Here is a 25,249-nt window from a genome sequence, read left to right on the forward strand (position 1 = left end):
TCCCGAGTAGCTGGGACCACAGGCATGAGCCACCATGCCCAGCAATTCTTTTTTGTATTTTTTAGTAGAGACGAGGTCTCACCGTTTTGACCAGGCTGGTATCAAAATCCTGACCTCACGTTGATCCACCTGTGTTGGCCTCCTAAAGTGCTGGGATTACAGCCGTGAGCCACTGCACCTGGCCTCTTTCTTCATTTCTAATTGATAACCTTTTAAATAGATACAACCACCTCAAGTTTTTATATATTAGTCATAGATGTTCCAGTCTTACTTGATATCCTGGCTTTTTCTTCATTGCTTAGACCTTGTGCATGTTGGGTACAGGGTATATCTTTCCTGATGCTTATTCAATGTTGTGTGTGTGTGTGTGTGTGTGTGTGTGTGTGTGCGCGCGCGTGTGTGTGCGCTTTAAGATTTCCTATTAGCTTTTATGTGGATGCTCTATATACCGTTTGTTTTCAGCAAATATAGGGTGGGACACTTTGTGGCTTAAGTACTTGGGATGAGAACTCTCTATTCCTCTTGAAAATCATCAGTTGTACCTCTTAGGTGTCTGACACAGGGGGTTAGCTCACATATCTACTGAATAATCCTACTGAGCTCATTATTTTTTAGCATGCATTACTAAAGATAATTAAATGTAATAAAGTATCTTACAGTTGACACATTAAAGAGCTTTTCATTACTCACAAAAGGAAGTGCTGTCTTCTCACAGGGTAGTAAAGATAAAATAATTACTAAAAGCACTCAGCACAGTTCTTGTTGAGATTTCAAAATTCATTTAGATAATGCTTTCAATCTCCTAAGTTCCCAATTTCTTGAATTCATCTCCTTCCATCACCTTACCTCTACGCTACTCCCATCTTCACATCCTAAAACTTATAATCACTAAGTACTATATACTTAGTACTATTATACTATACTTAGTATACTATACTTAGTACTATTATATATTATTATACTCTAATTTCAATTTCAGCCACCCCACTCTTATTTAAATCTCCCAAATTTCTAGTTCGTACCTCAAGAACTCCAATGCATCTTCAACCACACTGCAATCTACAATTGTTCATACCATTTTCCACTGTCTCAACCTTCGTTTTCTCACTTCACTCCTTAACCCAGATTACTTTCCATATCCCTCTTTCATAATCATTCTCTTAAATGTAACAACATCTCATCACTGACTGTCTTATTCACCTAGGGAAATCTCAACTTTAGTTAAATTGAATTCTGTACTTATTCAGTGACAGCACCTATGCTGAACTTAACTGGAGAAAAACACAAAACCACATTGACTGATATCATTTAAATAAACCACAGATTGCCTAAGAGTATGTTTACTTTCCTACATTCCTGGCTACCCATTTTACATCTCCTTTTCCTTCCTTAATCCTTCATGACTTCCTCCCTCTTTATGACCTTGTTTCCTATTTCTCTGAGAAAATATAACAAAAATTTGACATGCTCCTATTTACTGAACTACCAACATGTAGAACTCCATAATCTGCCCTTCATCCTACTGTTACTAATGAGCTGTTTGTGTGCCTATCTTTAAAACTAACCCTTCTATTTGTATACCAGGTCTATGGCTTCAGCAATATCCCTCTCTTTCCTGCATTATGTTTTTTCCCTCTACTGAATCAGTCTGATTAGCATACAAACCTGCTGTATCATCGATCTTAAAATAAACAGCTTTTTGTTACTACATTGCCCTCCATTAACAACCCATTTCTCACAACCCCTTGAAAGCAAGACTCTTTAAGAGTTGTCTTCGATACTCACTATATTAAATTCTTCTTCAAAATTCTCTTGAATACCCTTACTCCTGACATCCACCAAGTTTGTCAACATCAAGTTCCCAAATGTTGCTCTACCCAATGCTTCATCCTGAGAACTCATCTTTCATAACTTATCAACAGAGCTAATATATTTGATCACTCCTTCCTATTTGATATACTTTCTTCATTTAGCTTCTAGCTATTCTTCCTTAGTCTTCTTTAATAGTTCTTTAATTACTAGATATCTCACCATTGGGATGCTCCAGGGTTCACTTCTCCATGCTTCTAATTCCTATCTCTAATGTTCTTCCTCTCCCTACCTCACGATGCTGTAAAAGGTAAGAAGCTATGATTCACAACAGGATTTTTACAGAAGAGCTGAGTCTTTTTGGGCAGTGCCTCTTCAGGTAAAGGTGTAATCACAACCTCAAGAAAGTATCTATAAGAATGAATCAAATAAAAAAACGAAAGTTTTCCTACATATATACAGCTGAAACCCATTTCAATAAAGGAACAGAATAATTTTATGTGGGAAATATTTTCACCTTTGAGTGACGTTCTGACAGATGAAAGATTTGGGGGAACAAAAATGGAAGACTGTATTACAGCAAGGATACAAATTTCTAAATTGGGATAAATCCCCCACTTCCAAAAAACCAAAAGCCCAATAAAACTCAAAGCCAGACAAATATAAAATAATTACAAAAAACAAGATTACAATAAAAAAAAAGTGAAAGTGCTTTGGTATCCAGGTAAGAATTTTTAACAGGCAGTATTTGTAATCATAAAAAAATTACATTATAAAATTTATATAGTTTTTATAATATTATGTTTTCCTAGATGTGTTAAACCAGATAAAGAAAAAATACACACACTATTTTATTGGAAAGGAAACAATTTATTATATTTGAGGAAAATCATTAAAATACATGTAATATGTTTCCAATTCACTGATTTAAAGGCATATAGATTTAATTTTTAAATACACTTTCAAAGCTGTTACGCACAGTTCCACAGTCCAGGTGGTCAATTTCTTCCTCTCAAAGTTAGAAAGCACTTGAAGGACACGGGATTCAAAAAAACCTAAAAGATCATAAAAGCCCATTAAAAACAGTAAGTATAACACAGGTCATTAGTTTAAAAATAACTGAGAGCTGAACCATTTATAGTTAGAAAATTAGTGAATCATGTCAGTATAACAAAATGTATCTAAATAAACTGCTTATAAAGAAACTGATTTATAACATTTACAAAATCATTTTAACTATGCCTACAGAAAAATAATTACATTTTCAATATCTATAGGTTTTGTACTTTTAAGGTGATAATAACAGAATTTTCAATTGTTTTCATAGATCTAATAATAGAAGCAGATTTTTCAACAAAGAAACACAGAGGCTCCAACCCTTTATTTTCCTAGTTATTAATATAAGGTTGGATGGCTAGGTTGATATTAGGTACCTAATTATTTTACTCTAACAAAGCAGTGTCCAAACTGGTCAGTCCTTAGAATCACTAAGGAAATCTTTTCAAATCTGATTCTTATACTCCATTCCCAGAGATTCACATGTATTAGTTCTAGGGCAGAGTACAGGAATCTTTATGCATAAAAACTCTTCCTTGGTGGTTCTTGACCTTGGTTGTATATTAAAATCAGTTTGAGAGGTTTATTCCAACATCTGTGCTACACTCCCAACACCTTAAATCAAAATTCTGACCAAAGGAACCAGGCATCAATATATTTCTTAAGGATTTTTTTAGGAGGGAGAGGGTCTCACTCTGTCACCCAGGCTAGAATGCAGTGGTGTGATCATGTTTCACTGCACCCTCAACCTCTGGGGCTCAAGTGATCCTCCTGCCTTAGCATCCCAAGTAGCTGAGACCAGAGGTGCAAGCCACCACACTTGGCTAATTTTTGTATTTTTTGTAGGGACAGGGTCTCCCTACATTGCCCAGGCTGGTATCAAACTCCTGGGCTCAAGTGATTCTCCCATCTCGGACTTGCAAAGTGCTGGGATTACAGGTATGAGCCACTGCACCCTTTTAAAATTAGTATTTAAGTTCCAGATCACTGTAATGTGCAGCCAAGACTGAGAACCACTGTTCTTGGTGATTACGGTCATCAACCAGTCTGGAAACCACTATTCCTATATACCTGCCAAGACTTAATGCACTACCCTTAGTGGGCATTATGTGTTCTCCCCTCTATTATGCTTTTCTTCTCTTGTTTAGAAAAAGAAAGGGGAAAGAAGAAAGATACTTCTATTGCTATCTATGTCAAAAGAGATTCACTAAGACTTCAGATGAGAGGTCTGCTACTCTCTAGAATTTACATAGTAATCCAGACATCTTAATTTTCAATGTAAGTACTTTTTAAAAGAAAAACATTTCCCTTGCCCAATTTAATTTTAAACACATTATAAATACCTAAACCAGATATATTACACAACAGAAAGCATACGTTATTGAATTAGGTTTAGGAAACATACAAATTGAAAAAACAAGACTGTATTCTGGGTTAAAGTAAATGAACACATTCTCTAAGTAAGTTGACCTGATTCACTAACTTTCCCTCAAAAAATTATATAAAGGACAGCACAGAAAATTCAACAAATCTAAAAACACATAAAAGATTTGTTCAGTCTATACAAATAATTTTAGAAATATTTCATTTGAATAAAGTGTAAAAAAGTATTCCTTAACCTGGATCAACAGGTGGGGGAAGGACAAACATTTCTAGGAAAAAAACAAAAAAACACTGCCCCAAAAAGGATACGACAAGAAAGGATACACTTTGCATGACAGTATTACAGCAGTATTTACGCAGGAATGCTTCTAAAGAAGAACAGCAGAATGCAGTTTAATTTTTTTCTTATTTTTCAGCACCAGATTTACAAATAAATGATTTTTAAAAATACAGACTGAAATCCATCTTTCCTCTAAAGTGTTTATAAGACTTGTGACTACCCAGTATAGACGTACAACAAAATTCAAATATTCAAGCCATCTCAGAGGGACTAAACATTAAACAAAATTTTCCCTTATTTACCCATATTTGTCAGTTAAACACCAGTAATTGTGACCAATTACTTCATGTTCTTTTAGTTTACAGAGGAACAAAAATTTAAATAAAAAACAAAGGAATATATTTCTACTTATTTCTTGAACAATGTAACAAACATTAACATTTAAAATGCTTAATTCTACCATATTTAATCATCAAATTAAGTATGAATTAAAATTACTTGTTTTAAAGACAAAAAATATTTAACTCCACAAACATATATTGTTGTGAAGTGTGTTAATAATTTTATATACTCAGCACTGTAGAATTTTTTTTTTTTTTTGAGATGGAGTCTTGCTCTGTTGCCAGTGTGGAGTGCAGTCGCGTGATCTTGATCTCGGCTCACTGCAACCTCCACCTCGCAGGTTCAAGTGATTCTCCTGCCTCAGCCGCCCATGTAGCTGGGACTACAGGTATGCGCTACCACACCCAGCTAACTTTTGTATTTTTAGTAGAGACTCGGTTTCACCATGTTGGCCAGGATGGTCTTGATCTCTGGACCTTGTGATCCACCCCCCTCCACTTCCCAAATTGCTGAGATTACAGGGGTGAGCCACCGTGCTCAGCCAGAAATATTTTTAATGACAGTTTGGCCTTTTTTTTTTTTTTTAACTTTTATTTTAACATTTGCTTTAGGTTAATTTTAAGAGTCAGAAAATGTATCTGTAAGTGTTTTTCCCAGGAGTTTTCAAGCTGTGGTCTCTGGATCAGATGCCTCATCATTACCTGAAAACTCATTAATCTTGCAAATTTTCAGGTGCCAACAAGGGTGACCAACCTGTCCTGGCTTACCAGACATATTCCCCATTTCAGCACTAAATGTCCGGCATCCTGGAAATCCCCTCATTAAAAGGAAAACTGGTATAAACAGTTTCCCTAGGTCCCCACATCAGACCTACCAAATCAACTCTTTCAGGGAAGGAAGGAACCTACGAATCTGTTTTATTAGGCTCTCCAAGTGATATGATACATATTAGGGTTTAAGAACCATTGCTTTACTATAGGCAGAAAAAGTTAAAAAAGAGTAATAGGCACACTCCCCTTATAAGATTCATTCTCCAAACTTAATTTTCACATACAAATGGGTTTTAATCTGTAGTTATAGTTTTGACTTTTAATGGGACTTAACTGCACAGATAGGTATTTCCTTAAAAAAAAAAATAAGAGATACCTAAATTACTACTTTGTCAAACTTTTATTCTTAATTTTATCCCAAGAATTAGTCTTGTCTTTTTATTATGTTTTATTCACACTTACCTTTATTAATTTTTAACACTTTCTTTTTCCTTCCTTAGGATCTTGTTTTGGTCTAGCAGATCGAGCAAACTGCTAATAATTTAAAATTAAGGTTTCCTTCATGAATATGCAAGTAATCTTTTCTAAATAATTCTCAAAAACTTTCTAGAGTATGGTGGGAGTATGGTTTTTTAATTTACCTTGAGCGTCTCCTGCCTCTCTCCATGACTTGAGAGGAAATTAATAATAAACTTTTCCTTTACAGTCATTATTTTTGATACCTGGGCCTTTCCTTCTTTACCTATCTTGCCGATTTCTAGTTTGCAAACTGCACTGACTACTAAAAGCAAGATGGTTAATCAATGATATACTCTAGTTATTAAAATTCTCATGTAGAAATATAAATTACAATAAAATGATAAAATGAATTAGTTCTTTTATGACTCCAAATGTACTTCTGGATACTCTAGTCTCTTAGCATGACTATGTATTTTTGAGCTGCATAAATGAAACATTTAAACTTGGCTGAAACTGAACAACCTCATGCTGCTGAAGCTCTTTTATAAAAAATCTAAATAACACTGTCATCTGACTCAGTAAGGTGGGTTTAATTGTAACGAATGAATATCTACTGCTAGAATGCCAATTGTGGAAATTTCTAAAGGGTAACATGAAAATTAATTTCAGTTATATCCTTCTAAAAATTATATAGTTTTGAAATAGATGGATTTAAAGGATACAACCACCATGGGTTTTCCAAAAAGCACATATCCATTAGCTTCCTTTAAGGCTTTTGCTGCTGCTTTTTCATTAGGAAGTCCAACGAAAGCTTGTCCTTTCATACGACCTTCTTTCATCAAACGTATATCAAACCTAGAAGGAAGAAACAGTTTTGATTCAGAGAATGTCAGTTTCAATGATGTGAATGAAAATGTGTTGAACAATCTAAAATTTTGCTATTTCAAATAAAAGTGACTACACCATTTGATAGGCACGTCAATTATTCAGTTTTCTAAAAATATATTTCATGTTCTGCACTAAAATTGATTCTACAAGTAGGTAGTATTTGTTTAAGATATATTTTTAACTATTCTCAACTATTATAAAAGTATGTGATTTAAAAATTATACTACTAGCAACTAGAAAACCAAACTTCTTTTTTTTTTTTTGAGACAGAGTCTCACTCTGTCACCCAGGCTGGAGTGCAGTGGCATGATCTCGGCTCACTGCAAGCTCCACCTCCTGGGTTCACGCCATTCTCCTACCTCAGCTTCCTGAGTAGCTGGGGCTACAGGTGTCTGCCACCACACCTGGCTAATTTTTTGTATTTTTAGTAGAGACAGGGTTTCACCGTGTTAGTCAGGATGGTCTCGATCTCCTGACCTCGTGACCTCGTGATCTGCCCGCCTTGGCCTCCCAAAGTGCTGGGATTACAGGCGTGAACCACCGTACCTGGCTGCAAACTTCTTAAATTACTATTTATCTCAATTTTTTAAGTTCCTTACAATCTGGCACTATCTGCTCAAGTGATTAAAAAAGCAACAACTACTACATAACCAAGAATGGAAAAACAGAAAGGATTAACAGCCAGTTACAAGCAATTATAGAATTCATCATATTATTATTATTATTATTTTTTTTTGAGACAGAGTCCTGCTTGGTTGCCCAGGCTGGAGTGCAATGGCGTGATCTTGGCTCAATGCAACCTCCACCTCCTGGGTTTAAGCGATTCTCCTGCCTCAGCCCCCCGGGTACTGGGATTACAGGCGTCTACCGCCATGCCTGGCTAATTTTTGTATTTTTAGTAGAGTTGGGGTTTCACTATGTAAGCCAGGCTGGTCTTGAACTCCTGACCTCAAGTGATCCCATCCGCTTCGGCCTCCCATTGTGCTAGGATTACAGGCGTGAACCACCACACCTGGCCAAGAGTTCATTATATTATTATAAGCAATTACAGAATTTCGGAGTAGAAAGGAACCTCAATGATTATCTAATTAAAACCATAATTTTACAGGTGATGTCTAGAGACAGTGAGTGACTCTTCAAAGCAGATAGCTAAGATCTAAAGTCAGAAACACAAACCAAATTTTTAAATTCCTAATATAGTGATCTACTATTCCATAGTGTATTCATTTTTTGAAATTTTTGAGAGAAATTCAGTCAAAAGCTACTTAGAAAAATCAGATTGTAATTTGCAACTGAAATATTACCTAATATTTAGTCTATGAGACTACCAAAATAATACAACATAAAAAACTATCAAAAAATGCAGTAAAGTATTTTGTTTTTCCTTATAATCATGACTCAAAGATGGCAACAAAGAAAAAGACCTAGCATTTTGCATGGCCAGCAGAAGAAAAAATATTTTGGCACCCTGATAAGAAGAGGTATTTGCCCCTAAGAGATATAAATAGAGAACTGTAAAACACAGTTCCATTTGTGTATACCTATGTAAAAAAATACATAGGCCAGATAAGATTTTTAAAGTATTGGTGTCACTTGAATATTAAAACAAAATTTAGTTATAGTCACTTCTTTATTTTATCTGCACTCAAAAGCCTCTTACCTTATCTTTTCTACTTCTTCTTACTTTTAATTTATATGACAGGGAGTCTTTCATACTTTGGAATTAACAAATACGGTATTGTAAAGAATGAAATTCTAACTCCAAACATTAGCTGATATGGTTTGGCTCTGTGTCCCCAAATCTCATTTGAATTGTAACTCCTACAATTCTCATGTGTCATGGGAGGAACACTGTGAAAGGTGATTGAATTATAGGGGTGGGTCTTTCTGTGTTCTCGTGATAGTACATGAGTCTCACAAGGTTCGATGGTTTTAAAATAATGGCAGTTTGCCTGCACAAGCTCTTTTTGCCTGCTGCCAGCCATACAAAATGTGACTTGCTCCTCCTCGCCTTCTGCCATGATTGTGAGGCTTCCCTGGCCTCGTGGAACTGTGAGTTTTCCATTAAACCTCTTTCCTTTGTAAATTGCCCAGTCTCAGGTATGTATTTATCAGCAGAGTGAAAACAGACTAATACAGTAAATTGGTACCAGTAAAGTGGGATAATGCTGAAAAGATACCCAAAAATGTGGAAGCAACTTTGGAACTAGGTAACAGGCAGACATTGGAACAGTTTGGAGGGCTCAGAAGAAGACAGGAAAATGTGGGAAAGTTTGGAACTCACTAGACTTGTTGAATGGCTTTGACCAAAATGCTGATAATGATATGGACAATGAAATACAGGCTGAGGTGGTCTCAGATGGAGATGTAGAACTTGTTGGGAACTGGAGCAAAGGTGACTCTTGTTATGTTTCAGCAAACTCTCTGTTTTGGCAGAGACTGGTGGCATTTTGCCCCTGACCTAGAGATTTATGGAATTTTGAACTTGAGAGTGATGATTTAGGGTATCTGTCGGAAGAAATCTCTAAGCAGCAAAGCACTCAAGAGGTGACTTGGGTGCTGTTAAGGCATTCAGTTTTAAAAGGAAATAGAGCATAAAAGTTCAGAAAATTTGCAGTCTGACAATGCAACAGAAAAGAAAGAGAAGAAAGAGGAGAAATTCAAGCCAGCTGTAGAAATCTGCATAAGTAATGATGAGCCCAATGTTAATCCCCAAGAAAATGAGGAAAATGTCTCCAGGGCATGTTAGAGGTCTCATGGCAGCCCCTCCCATCACCTGAGGCCTAGGAAGAAAAAGTGATTTTGTTGGCCGGGCCCAGGGTCCCTGTACTGTGTGCAGCCTAGGGACTTGGTGCTCTGCGTCCTGGTCACGGCAGCTGTGGCTGAAAGGGGCTGCCAACAAAGAGCTTGGGTGGTGGCTTCAGAGGATGCAAACGTCAAGCCTTGGCAGCTCCCACATGGTGATGAGCCTGCCAGTGCACAGATGTCAAGAATTGGGGTTTGGGAGCCTCCATCTGGATTTCAGAGGATATATGGAAATGCCTGGATCCAGGCTTCCCTGGCCACATGGAACTGTGAGTTTTCCATTTAACCTCTTTCCTTTGTAAACTGCCCATTCTCGGGTACGTCTTTATCAGCAGTGTGAAAACAGACTAACACATTAGCTTTTATAACATTTATAAATCACAACCCTCTCTTTTGCTTTCACAAAACTGGAAGCCTTGCTCAATGCAGTTCTTTTAAAAGATGACAATCTACTGTCAGAGTAAGAATCTAAAAAGTTTTGACTCATTGCTACATATTCCTGGATGATTCATTGAAAGAATGGTTTTCAAAGCATAGTCTTTGGATCAGAAGCTTCAGCAACATCCAGGAGCTTTTTAGAAACACAAATTCATGTGTTTCTAGACATAGAAAAAAAAGTTTTAGAAACACAGAAAAACATATAATTCAATGAAACCCAGAAAATCAGACTCTCTGCAGATGGGCCCAGAAAACTGTTTTGCCAGGCTTTCCAGGTGATTCTTATGCAATCTTAAAGTCTGTGAACCATGTATTTAGAGGGAAGATTAAGGTTGGAATCTATCACTGACCTGTTTCTGTAAAGAGTTTTATTAGAACGCAGCCATCAATATTCATTCAGGTTTCACGGCTGCCTTCACAATACAACTACAAAACTGAGTAATTCCAACAGACACTGTATGGTCTGCAATAAAATAAAAATATTAAATTTTTACTATCTGCCCATTTACAGAAAGAGTTTGCCAACTCCTATTCTAGACATCTACAAGATTAACTGTGCAAGAGAATAGACCAACTTTTTCATATAATTTTTATCTCTAAAAGGAAAATGACGGGATTAAAATAGTGGTAAATTTGTAATAGATAAAAACAAAATATAATTTAAGATTGTATTTTACTGTCACTTACATGATTCGCTGTGTTTCTGATGAAAAGTCAACATATCTTCCAAAAATATATTTAAGGTCCTAGAATTTCAATAAGAAAAAGACAAATAACAAAGCCAGGGAAAAAAACTGTTAATAAATAAATAAATACATCAATGCATCAATAGAAGAGGTCATACTGGACTAAGGTAGACTTTAATCTAATATGACTGGCGGCCTTTCAAAAGGGGAAATTTGGACACAGATACTCACAAAGGGAGTATGCTATGTACAAAGGCAGAAATTGTGGTGATGCTTCCACAAGCCAAGGAAGGTGAAAGTTCGTCAGCTTCTGCATACCAGCAGAAGCTATGGGAGAGGCACAGAACAGATCCTTCACTCAAAGCCCTCAGAATGAACCAATCCTGCAACACTTTTGATTTCAGTTTGCCTCCAGAACTATGAGACAACACATCTCTGTTGTTTCAGCCACTTAGCCCTAGGAAATTAATACATACCCCAAACTCTGTCTCAGTATTTACTGCCAGAGAACCCAAGCTATGAGTATTATTTTAATAAAAAATTAACCTGAAAATACTAAACAATCATTTGTCATGCCCTGAAGCACAGTAAGAAAACCACATTCTTAAAGGTAGTTTCAAACAGACTTTAACACATTAAGTATAAAACCTTCAAATTATTTTCATTTACATGAAAAAAAATCAATTTACACCTACCTTTTCTTCAACATGTTTAGCTAAATTCTTTACATAAATTCTACAGTTTGGTTCACCAGGTTCATAACTTCTGAAAACTGAAAGTGTTTCCATTTCTTATTAAAAAACAAAAAAAAAAGATATAAAATTAAAATATTTTAAGCAAGTTTTTAAAGATAATTATAATTTTCAAACCTAATTGTTAAATAGACAAAATAAGGTTTATGAAAATGTTAAAATTTTCACTTTAACATAAAATGAAAATTAGTTAATTTTCATATGAACTAATCAGTAACAATATTACATAAAATTAGTAACATAAAATTAGTAACAATATTACAAATGGGTTTAAATATACTCACTGAAAATCTGAATTGATTATATTAAAAACTTTATATATATAACTTTTGTTTTAAAAATTTCAGACTTCTAGAGTAACTACAATTTGTCCAATAAAATATCTACTATTAAAGGTCCGTTAAGATGAGTCATGTTATAAAAAAGAGCAAAGTATATATGTTAATTGATTTGGGTAATTATTTTGCTTAAAGTGAATTTCCCAAACCATCAGCCACCTCCATATTTAAACGCAAGAATGAAGTAAACACAGTATCAGGCATCTCAGACAAACCATGGCCTAAGAACCCTTGTATAGCTCCTCTCATTTAATGTCAGTAATCCGTTCTAGAAAATGAGATAGATGTTTTGTGTAAAAATCCTAGCTGGAAGTCTATTTCCCATTACCATAGGAAAAATTATGTGTTACACATCAATCTAAAGCCTCTAAATATTTTCTGACAATGTACTAAAACAGTAAAAGTCTTTGAGAAGTAGAAAATTACCATGTTAGGATATAAAATCCTAAAATCATGTATTTCTTATCACCTTTTTTTAAATCGCTTTGTATGTATCTCAGACACAGTATTTGTGACAGTCTATGAGCTGCATTTGGAAAATATAACTCCAGACTTATGGGACACACTGACTTATTTTAAATGCCACATGAAAGTTTTAGGAATGAAAACAAAATTTTTTCCCAAATATAGACTGGAAACACTGTATGGAAAGGAATGTTCCCTCCACTATAAAGTATGAGTATTTAAAAAAAACAGAAGAAGTGATTACAAACATTAATCGGAGAGATGTTTTAAAGTATTTGCCTTAAGGTAAATGGCATGACAGATTTGTTTTGTTTCTATAGAGTCAAAGATATGTAAAATGGAATATGTGCTTAGTTTATTTCGTGACATTACCTTCTCTAGAAATTCTGCCCTTTTCCAATTCCCTTCTAGAAATACATTCTGATGGCATTTCATCAGAGTCTTCTTTAATCTCCTCTGTGATGTCCAAATTAGGTTTGGGGAAGATTTTTCCAAATCCTATATTGGATGCATCAACTTCAGTAGCAGGTAAATCTAAGAGTTCAATATTAACATTAACCATTAAGAATCTCTCCTTTAAAAATAGTTTTTGGGTCCCCACCTCCTATTTTATATTTAATAATATATATTTTGGCACTAAAATTCTTTGGTGTTTCTCAATATACTAAAAGAGGCATACACATTTTCTATAAAGGTCCAAATAGCAAAAAAAAAATTGTGTTAAAGGGTGACTAGCCATGAGATAAGAAAAATTTATAAAAAGAAAAATGTTAAATAAACACATAAAAAAGGAGCTACCTGAAAAGGCACTACATTCTCACTCACCATCCAAGATAGGAATTAAAACTAGTCACGGTTTTTCACTCACTATGTTTGTAATACTTACTAGAATTCTATCCTATATTCACACAAGTGCTCAAAGATATATGTGCAAAGACATATTCCAGTATTTTCTGTAATAGTAAAAGAAGGGAAACAACCTCAACTTCTATGAAAAAGGCATGATAAGATATTGACAAAAGTATATTATGGGCTATTATACAGCCAAAAAATGTAAAGTAGATGTTTATGCTTTGACATAGTAAGCTACCCCTCACTAGATTGTAAACTTCAAAAAAAGAGAACATAGCAAACTTGTCCATGGAGGCCGCTAGATAACAAACTTTCAACAAGTCATTACTGAGTGAATGATAAATACCGTCAAAACACAATGTTCATTTAAAAAATAAGAGAGAAATGTGTTCATACATGTACAGGATAAGGTCTGGGAGGATATACACACACACACACACACACGTACGTATATACACATACCAAATTGCTAACAGTATTTGCCTTTAGGTAGTAGGACAGAGGAGAGAGAGGTTTGAGGTGTTAACTTTTTAACGATTTTACTTTTTTTGGTTACATTTCTATCAACTTGTATTACTTCAGAAATTTCAAAATAAAGACTTAAAGAACAAAAGAACACCATTATATCATCAAATTCATGGTTAAAACAAGTAAAAAAAATCTGTAATTTCAATACATTTGTTTTAAACTTAAGAATAGTATTCTTGGCAAACAATCTTCCATGTCTTTTGGATTAAAAATATATATATATATATTTACATTAAGTCCACAACTCACGAAATAGTCACATTGCTTGTTTTCTAACCAGTATTAATATAGTTACACTAATAAAACCATAGGCCACGACATGAAACAAGCAATGAAAAAGTCAATAAAAGAAACTCCATTATATTTTTAGTGTAAACATCAGCAAAAAGCACTAAATTTCATTCTAGAGGTCATTACTAGCAAAGGGTAACAGTGACAATCTCACCGTTTACCATCAATTTCTGTTATATAAAAAAGTTGAAAGCAGATATTATTCCATGATTTTGAGGAAACATTAATTGCATATTTTAAATAAAGTTGACAAATACTAAAATACGAAACATTATATGTAAAACTTAATTCTAACACAATAAGTTGATTTCAGCATGTGAAATAACTAGAATATCCTTACCATGATTTTTTTCCTCACAATTTTGTTCCTTTTCTAAATCTTTCTTAAATGCAGCTGGCATGTCGGTAGATATATGGAATTCAATTCTTTTATTACCTACAGGTTGTGGTTGGTCAAATACATCTGAAGGTAACAGCACTGGATGTAAACTGCTATTTAAAAACAATCATAGCATTAGTTTGTAATTGCAAATAAAATCCTGAGTAAAATATTATTTCAAGTTTACTTTAAATTTTAAAAGTTAACACTGACAAAGGACTCGCTACACTTGATATTCAATAAAGTGAGTGACTTAAACTTATTAGTTTAATAAACTTTAATGCTCTCATATAGGTACTACTAAATTATTAGTTTACACATAAAAAGACTGAGATTCAGCGATGTCAATAATTTGTCTAAGGTCATTCTGTAAACGACAGAGAAGGGATTTGATGACTATTGATTCTAAACCCCAGGATATTTACCAATATGCAAAACAGTGCATTCTATGTTTGATATTTTAAACATATCTATATAACACTAAACTTTGATGACTTAAAATTGTCAGTAGTCACATTAAAACCATGAAAAGAAACAGATGAAATATTGATAATATAACTTAATATTTCTCATATCCAAAATATTATTTCAGCATACAATCAATATAAAAAGTTATCAAGATATTTTACATTATGTTTTCATACAATTTTAATGTGGGTCACATTAATTTCTATTGTTCAGTGTCACTATAGAGATTCAAAGGGAAAAAAAACGTAAAATACTCCAAATCAAAAATGTATAAAACAAGTATCATTTTACTGGCAACTTCTGGACTATAACAAAATGTCCAAAACACAATGGAAAGGTAACGTATATCTACTAACATTCTTGGATAACTACGGTCTGACCCTTATCCCAAATCTGCAAATTCTTTAGGAAGTTTATTACAAAAGTAGTGCAAAAGGAATTCTTAATTTTTAAAAATATCAATGGCGTTCCAATGGCTTCTTCAATAAATTCAAACTCCATCGCCTAACATTTAGGGGAGGTTTCACATCCTTCTAGCTTTCCCTTTCATCATTTCTATTCCTATTCAATAAATTTTCCTACCTCTGGAAACTTTCCTTTTATTCTTCCATTCACATAGGATACAGTTTCCCTGCCTAATTTTTGTCTCCCCTCCTTAAAGGGCCAGCTCAAATGTCTCCTCTCTCTTATAACCTTTTCAAATTTCTCAACTGGCTGGGACCTCTCTTTTCTCACAACCTTTTAGTTCTTAGTTTATATTTCCTATGTCATGTATTATAATTGCTAATGCAATAATCATCTGTGCATTTGGCTTATTAAGACTATTAACTCACTGTTTGAAAAGACAGCATTAAACTTTAAAAGCATGCTTCAAACTACACACAATATTTAGCAGAAAACCTTACCATACATTCAATAAATACTTAAAGGCACTTGGGTGGGTCCTGTGTGCCAAGTAAAGATATGTGAATTTTTATCTGCTGGGTACTTTTTAAGTAAAAAATGTTTGATATCAGGTGATGGAGTTAAGAGAAACTAAATAACTGTATATAAACACACTGGTGTTTATATTAGTGACATTATTCACTAATATATTACACTAGTGACAGTAATGTCACTAACAAAACTGTAAATGCACGAGGAGAAAGAGAAAAGAAATGATGAAAGGAAAGTAAATGAATTTTGTTTTGGACAATATCTTAAGTGCCTATAAGATATTCTGAGTCTGCAGACAGGAAGCTGGAAGCAAATACCTTAAGGCTTATGACAGAGAAGAGAGTAGTGGTCAACTGTCAGAGAATTATAAATATTTGTAAATTTGGCAACTAGGAAGCCAATGTAAACCAAGAACACCGACAGGAAACAAATGCCAGATTGAAGAATGATGTAAATTAAGCAAGTAAACAAAGTACATACAGACAACCCTCATTTCATAGTTCAAATAAAATTACCTGTGTGAAGGACACAAAGGTGTATTCAACATATCCTTTATTTTTCTCTTTTTCCTCACATGGCGCTGCTTTATTGTTTTAGGTCTTTTGGGCTGAAGATTTGCTAGTTCCATTAATTTGTTCATTCTACAATGAGGAAAGGGATGATAAACAAAATTTCCTTTCTAGAAGCATAGCTATTTACCACTGTTTCTATTAAAGTTAAATTTGTATTTTGGTGTATAATTTAAATTATAAAATGATTTACTTACATCAAATATATAGAACACCATCAATTAAGAGATAATCAATTTGATAAAAGCTCAAATACTAAATTGCCTTGCTTAGCTTTCATCTTACTTACAAAAAATTAAAAATAGACTTAATTACATGTTATCAATTTTTAAAATGTACGTTTCATCATAAGCAGTTGCCTAAATAAAATGGCTGGACCACATGCCAAACAGCTGAACAAGATACAATAATAAAATCGATATAATATTAATGTTCTTAAATCATTCTTATTCATATTCTAATTATTAAACAGAGCCTGGACTGAAATATGTCATTTAAAAGCATTTTGTGCATAACTGTTGCAAATCATTCTATAAATAAGGTAACTTAAATCACTTGAGAACCGTTTTCAAATACTGTACTATGCTCTGGAGTAGTTTCAGGAAGTGACAACACCTTGTACATAGATAGCTTTTCTCTATTAAGAGTATGAATATTTAATATTAAAGATAGATCTTGTCTACTGTACCATCTACAGAGCAGGAACTTGGAAACCGCTAGTCCCAGCTCTACTTCTCAGGGTTGTATTTGCAAAATACACACACAACAAAATACAAAAGAGAGGAAGGAGGGTATTGTTCAAATAAGCTTTAAACCTTTTTTCCCTGAAGAAAAATGAAAACATATGCTGTAATTTAAACCCTTTTAAAAAACGATGGTTTACCAAAAACTTTATGAAAAAATTTACTTATTCAAAGTATATGTCTATATTTATAAATTGCTGACCCGAAGTACACCAAGTCTCTACAAGAGTGCTAGGCATATATTCAGTAATTATTGGCTGAATAAATGAATAGTACAGGTTGAGCACCCCTTATCCAAAATGGCTGGAACCAGAAGTATACCAGTTTTGTAATATTTGCATATACCTGAGATCTCTTGGGGATGAGACACAAATTTAAACACGAAATTCATTTACGTTTCATATACAACTTATACACAAAAGACTGAAGATAATTTTATACAATATTCTTAATAATTTTGTACATGAAATAAAGTTTGTGTACATGGAAACATCAGAAAGCAAAAGTGTTGGCTGGACATGGTGGCTCACGCCTATAATCCCAGCACTTTGGGAGGCCAAGGAGGGTGGGTTACTTGAGCCCAGGATTTTGAGACGAGCCTGTGCAACATGGTGAAACCCTATCTCTACAAAAATATGAAAAATATTAACCAGGTGTGGTAGCACATGCCTGTAGTCCCAGCTACTGGGACTGATGCGGGCAGATTGCTTGAGCCCGGGAGGTTGAGCATGCAGTAAGCCATGATTGCACCACTGCACTCCAGTTAGCGCAAAAGAGTAAGACCCTGTCTTAAAAAGAAAAAAGAAAGAAAGAAAACAAGCAAAGGTGTCACTAAGCCAGCCATATGTGGTATCATACTGGTACTCAAAAAATTTCAGAGTCTGAAGCATTTTGGATTTCAGATTTAGTTTAGAGATACTCAACCTGTACCATTTTTCTTTTGTATAGTTTAGGTCTTGTTACATTTCCTGAAGATAACAGAGAAGCATGAAACTAGAGCTTGGTACATGCAAAGGCTATGTTCTCTCTCAGGACTCAAGATGAATTACTGGCAGAATTCCTCACTATATCCTTTAATGGAAACCTAAGTAAACAAACAAAAAAGGGTTTGGCCAGGTTACTATAGCATTTCTAATTACTTCCAGTTTTTGCCCATTCAGTATGATATTGGCTGTGGGTCTGTCATAGATAGCTCTTATTATTTTGAGATACGTCCCATCAATACCTAATTTATTGAGAGTTTTTAGCATGAAGGGTTGTTGAATTTTGTCAAAGGCCTTTTCTGCATCTATTGAGATAATCATGTGGTTTTTGCCTTTGGTTCTGTTTATATGCTGGATTACATTTATTGATTTGCGTATATTGAACCAGCCTTGCATCCCAGGGATGAAGCCCACTTGATCATGGTGGATAAGCTTTTTGATGTGCTGCTGGATTCGGTTTGCCAGTATTTTATTGAGGATTCTTGCACCAATGTTCATCAAGGATATTGGTCTAAAATTCTCTTTTTTGGTTGTGTCTCTGCCCGGCTTTGGTATCAGGATGATGCTGGCCTCATAAAATGAGTTAGGGAGGATTCCCTCTTTTTCTATTGATTGGAATAGTTTCAAAAGGAATTGTACCAGTTCCTCCTTGTACCTCTGGTAGAATTCGGCTGTGAATCCATCTGGTCTTGGACTCTTTTTGGTTGGTAAGCTATTGATTATTGCCACAATCTCAGATCCTGTTATTGGTCTATTCAGAGATTCAACTTCTTCCTGGTTTATTATCATTATTTTTATAAAGAAAGTGAAGTTCACAGAGGTTAAGTAATTAGCCCACAGTTAACACTCAAGTTAAAGTAACCATCTATCAGGAACTGCCAGCTTCCCTAAATGTCTCTGTTTAAGACAGATACCGTATTCACTCTCATTTTATAGTTTTAGCCCCACCTATGCTTTGATTTTAACTCTTCCCTTAGAAAGAGAATATACTGCACATTGTACCACTACTTGGGTGGACACTGACTCAGTCAAATTGCAATTATTTGTATATGTTGCTCAGAGTCTGCTTGGGTTCTGCCTCATGCCAACCATTCACGCCTCCTATATACCACCTCTTCCGTGCAGTCACCTAAGATTTCAATCATTTTCCCATTAGAGTCCTGCAGATAGGGGTTGACAAACTACAGCTCAATGACCAAATCCAGCTAGCTGCCTGTTTTTGTAATTAAAGTCTGGTTGGAAAAAGGCCACACCAACTCATTAGATATACTATCTATGGATGCTTTCCTACTACAAGGGCAGAACTGAGTAGCCACAACAGAGACCACATGACTCTCAAAGTCAAAAATATTTACTCTTTGGACCAATAAAGAAACAGTTTGGCAATTCCTGTTCTAAGCCAGGCTGTGGATTATATACATGACCATTATTAACAATGTACTATTCTTTGTCAGAATCCTTAAATAAAATGCATAGATTGCCAAGAACTATCAATAAAAAGAATAATTCATCTGCAGTAGTTACTATGAATAGTTTTGTATGAAATCCTAAAGAATTACTCTAGAAATTATTCTGAGGTAAGTAGAGTCCAGAAGAATAAGCATCTGTCAAAACATGACCATGGTCAATTTTTATTATTTGCAGTAGTTACGTTCTAAGGTTATCATAAACACTAATTCACTGTCCCTAGGAAAATTCAGCATTAGGTTCCTGGAAGCCTTTGTTTACAACATCTTGTCATCTGATCAATACATTACCTTGTTTGATATGTGTTTATGTCTAAGAACACCTTACTTAATATACACTGTTGATTCATTAACATTGACTCACAGTCAATACTACTGTAACTCTGGCCTGAAGGAAAGCAATATATTTTCTCCATCAGGCTCGACATAGCCTTCTTGAGCTCAGGAACACTAATGAGCACTTCAACACCATGCTCAAGGGCCATTTTAAACACAAGAGTCACAAAAAAAAAAACTCAAAAATGTGAAAAAAGGTAGTGCTGAACAGACCATGAAAAGGATACTTGTTTGTAGTATAAGAACTGAAACGAGAAGGCAGAGGGTGTTTTTATTTGACTTTATCTGGGAACGTGTGTGTTGGCTGACTCAAATTTTTCACCACATGGTACAATGTCCATTTCCACAAAAAAACTTTAAAAAGCACATTGAGGCCGGGCGCATGGCTCATGCCTGTAATCCCAGCACTTTGGGAGGCTGAGGCAGGCGGATCGCCTGAGGTTGGGAGTTTGAGACCAGCCTGACCAACATGGAGAAACCTCGTCTCTACCAAAAATACAAAAATTTATCCAGGCATGGTGGCGCATGCCTGTAATCCCAGCTACTCGGGAGGCTGAGGCAGGAAAATCGCTTGAACCTGGGAGGCGGAGGTTGTGGTGAGCTGAGATCGTACCATCGCACTCCAGCCTGCGCAATAAGAGCGAAACTCCGTATCAAAAAAAAAATAATAATAATAATAAAAAATAAAAAGCACATCGATTATTGATTTTGAAGTCACAAATAAATTTTATCATATAGGCAAATTCTCAAATATGGAATCCACAAATGACAAGGCTCAAACGTACTTTATAATACCATAATCATCAATCTAAAAAATTATGCATAATCCAAAAATTTTCACTTAGGTCTTGTTATCTATTCTCAGGTCTTAATTTATAGCTTCTATATATGCTTGAGGTGTTGGGGGGCTGAGGACAAATTCTAATCACCCGAAATTATTAAGAATTATACACACAAAACCTAGGGAGAGCAAGAATCTCTTTCTTATATTCTATGTTTCTTGGAAACTAAACAAATATTTCATGTTACAAACCTCTGTCGGTCCTCATCATCAGTGCTTTCATATTCTGATTCTTCACTAGATAACTCCTCATCCTCCTCTGGCAAAGGAGGTTCCTCCGGTGGCTGAGGAGATGTGGGTGGAAGAGGTGCATGCAATGGCATATAGTCTTCATACTAATTAAAAGAATAAAACAAAAATACTATGGCAGTCTAAAATATTTATAGAACAAACTCCATTTGAATACTTCATTCTCATTTCCATCACATGGTTTTTTTTTTTTTTAAACACATTCTACACATATTGAGGGAACACCTTGTATGGCAGATCACTAGCTGATCACAAAATTTGTCTCTTCTTCCTTTACCCTCAGCTGAACTAAGTTTTCAAAGCTCCTCTGCAGTTATATTTCCCCTTGTAACTGAGTTATAGCCAATGAAATGAGACCATTAAAAACTCCCACATACAATTCTTCCTTCCTGATCTGCAGACTGTATAGCAATGTCTTCATCAACCTGGGAAGCCACATGGTCAAAACAATTCAGGTGTTTTTCATGGCTCAGTAGAACAAAATATCCCTCTGCTCTACTTTTGGAAAGGATCTGACATAACCAAAAATAACTTTTATTGTATTAAATGACTAAGAATTTATTTGTTAACAGCAGCTAGTATAACCTTAATTAATTCTCCAGTAATATATCAAGCATTGAGTAGGTGTTGAGGTTACAAAAAGAAAAAAAAAACAAATCCTAAAGTTAATAGTACATACATTAGAAAAGCAACAAATCCCAAACCACATTGTCTTCTATTCATATATGAACACTCAAAGTATTAATAATTTTGCATTGCTATTAATAAATATACTAGGAGTACTATAGCAAAATAACAACTAAAATTACTCAAGAGCAGGTATAGCCTACTTCTAAATTATTGACAGATTTGCATAGTCAAGTCTAATAAAAATATCAGCCCCCTTTTTCGTCTTTTGCAAACAAAGCTCTATTTGTGACAAAACCAGAACTATGAAATCTTTAGATAATTTAGTTAAGTGTAACTACCTTATAGGATGGCACAATGTTTTGGCTCAAAAAACTTAACAACACTGGATGAAATGATAGCCTTTATTGACAAAAGCATTTCTTTCATATTCTGTCTTTTCCTCACTTACAGTTCTCAGTTCTACTATTATCATCATATTACTTTATATCCGTTCCTTATTTTCAATGTACATCAGAGGTTGCTACAACACCTGTATAATTCAGCCTCAATAATCCCATTCAGGAAGAGAAATTTGGACTTGGAAATTCTAAGAGCTTTCTTACCATGGGAGGTCGCGCAGTAATTGGTCCAAAAGGTGTGGGCAAATTCATTTTATTCATAAGATGAAGGACCTTAAAGTGGTAAGACATTTAAATTCACATATAAAATGATTCAACTCACATCTTGTATTTTATGTACTAAGAAACTTTGCTATAACACTATTTACTAATTGAGTGTAAAGGAAGACCTGCCCATCTCTTGCCTTTATAATCTCTGCATAAGGTAAAACAAGGCATTAGTATATCTCAGATTAACCTTCCTAAAATGTCAATTCTACATGTTCAATTAGTCCCATCGCTAAGAATGTAATGTTCTTGCAATATAAAAACTACTGAAATTATTTTATATCTTTAACACAATTATTGTAAAATTATAAAACAGAGAAATACATAAAAAAAAAACATCATCTATACTTTGTACTTCAAAAAAATATGTTATTACTGCCAATATTTTTAAGCATTTGCTCAGGGGTCTACTATAACTTTTCTTTTAAGAATCTCTATGTTAATGATGTATTCTAAAGTAATAGAGAATTATCACAAATTACATTTCCCAAACTAGCTTCTGTTTATTACTATCCACTTATACTATACCTTATAAAAGTCTCTACTTGAAAGTAGAAAATATTTAATTACATTTAAAATACTGTATCACTGGCTGTCTAGAATTAGGCTGATTACTTTTATGAGAATCAGCATGAAAAATAAAGTATCAAGCTATACAAACAAGTCCTTTTAGGAAAAGTTTTATTCTACTTACCTGTACATAGAACTTAGGCACACTTGCCAAGGCATTTACGATGTTGGCTAGGATTGTGCTGGAAGGTGGTGGGTACATATACTTGAGGCATGAATTTAAAGGAAAAGTCAGCCTATAAAATAAAAAACATTTAAGATGCTTGTTTTAATAATTTCATATCAGTAACTCATTTTAGGTAATCTGATAAACACACCGCTCAAATGATAGAGTACATTAGATTTACCCTGTTCCTAAAAGATCCAAAGTACATTTAAAAAGAAAAATAAGCTACTGCATTTCTTGGCAGAGGTTTATCTTGTAGCTCTGAACATTTTAATAGATGCTTTCTCTGCACTGAATTCAATGACAAACTCATAACTCGAAATGTTTATTCAACATATTAAAAACATGGATGACATTAAATATCTTTGTTTTTTAAAATTATCTTATGTGCAATAAGATATCTGTATATAACACAATATACAATAAGCAATAAGATATCTGTATATCACAATATACAATAAGCAAAAAGCAGTAAGATATCTGTGTATCTGTATATAACACAGAACAAAAGCAAAAGAAAAGCAAACAAAAATGCTAACCCATGGTTTGGTGCAATTCCGTTTTCTACTGTTAAATAACCAAGTTCTTTCTTTTCTTTATCATCTTCAACAGGGTCATCAGACCTGGGACATACAGAATCAAAGTTAACCTTATCTTTCCAAAGAGTGAAAAACTGCACACAGAAAAGATAAATTACCTTTTCAAACATGTCATTATAAAAACAGTTTTATATATTAAAAAAAAAAAAAAAAAACTTTCAAGTATTTCTCAAGCAAACACCAATAAATGGGAAGGGAACTAAAATTAACTAAAATTAACCTTCACTGAATCCTTTCTGTATTATTATTACGTTGAGCACTACATATTTTCATATACTCTTCATAGCAAGACTATGAAGATGGCATAATTGTCACTGAACAAAAATAAAACTAAAGTTTACATGGCATAAAACAGTGGTAATCAAATGTCTTTAATGTGTGTCAAAATCACTTGGAGAGTTTATTAAAACTCATAGACTTCCACAACATTTTCCCATCCCTTCCATCCCTCAATCAAGTTTCTGATTCAGTAAGACTGGGTTAAAGCTCAAGGTTCTGTATTTTGATCAAGTTTATAGATGATACAGCTGATCTAGGGACCACACTTTGAGAACCACTAGTGTAAAGCAAATTTGTGAAGCTGTACTACAAAGAGTCACAGCCGGAAACAAAATGCCAGTCTTGATTTCATGACACTGTGGTATCTCTGATACAAAGAGTTCATACTAGTTATTTTCCCTCCATTGAAAGTTGAAGATGAATTCATTTCAGCCCACTCCCTTCCCACTTCACAATGATTAACCCGTAGTATTAAATCTGGTTCCTAATGCACAATTAGCAGCAAAAATAAACATACTGTTTTACTGTACTAGGTTTAATGGAAAAATCTGTCATTACTCTTCCAATTACGTACTTGCTAGTCTGAAAACAATACAATAACTGTATAACTGATTAAAAAAAAAACACACTTTAAAAATGTTACAAAAATGTATTATCTATACCTTTTTTTTTTTTCAGAGCCTGAAGTGGGACATGGGGAGTGAACTCGATCTTGCTCTTTTGCAAATTCAACGACTAAAGTATGACCTAAAAGTTTCAGTTGATGGAGTCTTGTCAGTGCCTTCAGTTAAAAGAACAAGAGTAAACATTTCACAATTGTACCAAAAATGATCTGTTAGAGACCAATTTTTATACTTTTTTTTTTTTTTTGCTAATGCTGTAAACAGTTCCTTGACTATTTCCTAATTTAATTTTAATCTCAGGCTATCAAGCCTTTATTACTTATTAAAGGACTACTTCCTATAACTTAGGAAAATAAAAATCTGGCTAAATCCCACTTTATGCCAGCTCTGCTTATACCCGGGCAGCTGAAAATGGCTAGAAAACAAACTAACAAATTTCCCTGGCCTCACTTTCAATTTAAAAAACTACCACAAATCTCAGGGTGATCTTTAATTATGCCACAAAATTACTTATTACAATCTTAGTCTATTTTTTCCACCTATATCTAAGAGAGTATTTTGTACTTTCTCCTTGTTCCTTAACCTCACAATATTTTTCTTGTATT

General features: G+C 34.2%; 1 protein-coding gene across 8 annotated transcripts in view; it reads right to left on the reverse strand.

Annotated features, from left to right (window-relative positions):
- Window positions 1-2,658: 2,658 nt before the first annotated feature.
- The window catches only part of RNPC3 (RNA binding region (RNP1, RRM) containing 3), a 30,155-nt gene continuing 7,564 nt past the window's right edge, over window positions 2,659-25,249 (reverse strand). The window contains exons 3-15 of one of the 8 annotated variants that reach the window (XM_054536408.1): window positions 24,684-24,802; window positions 23,683-23,766; window positions 23,102-23,213; window positions 22,345-22,413; window positions 21,056-21,198; window positions 16,441-16,566; window positions 14,483-14,634; window positions 12,844-13,005; window positions 11,612-11,706; window positions 10,918-10,976; window positions 6,822-6,954; window positions 6,103-6,174; window positions 2,659-4,616 (exon numbers count right to left, since the gene is read on the reverse strand). In XM_054536408.1, coding sequence (XP_054392383.1) covers window positions 6,115-6,174; window positions 6,822-6,954; window positions 10,918-10,976; window positions 11,612-11,706; window positions 12,844-13,005; window positions 14,483-14,634; window positions 16,441-16,566; window positions 21,056-21,198; window positions 22,345-22,413; window positions 23,102-23,179 — 1,077 coding nt within the window. In that variant the 5' untranslated portion in view covers window positions 23,180-23,213; window positions 23,683-23,766; window positions 24,684-24,802 and the 3' untranslated portion in view covers window positions 2,659-4,616; window positions 6,103-6,114. 8 annotated transcript variants of the gene reach the window in all.

Source organism: Pongo abelii, chromosome 1 (genome assembly GCF_028885655.2).
Source record: "Pongo abelii isolate AG06213 chromosome 1, NHGRI_mPonAbe1-v2.0_pri, whole genome shotgun sequence".
Taxonomy (NCBI): Eukaryota; Metazoa; Chordata; class Mammalia; order Primates; family Hominidae; genus Pongo; species Pongo abelii.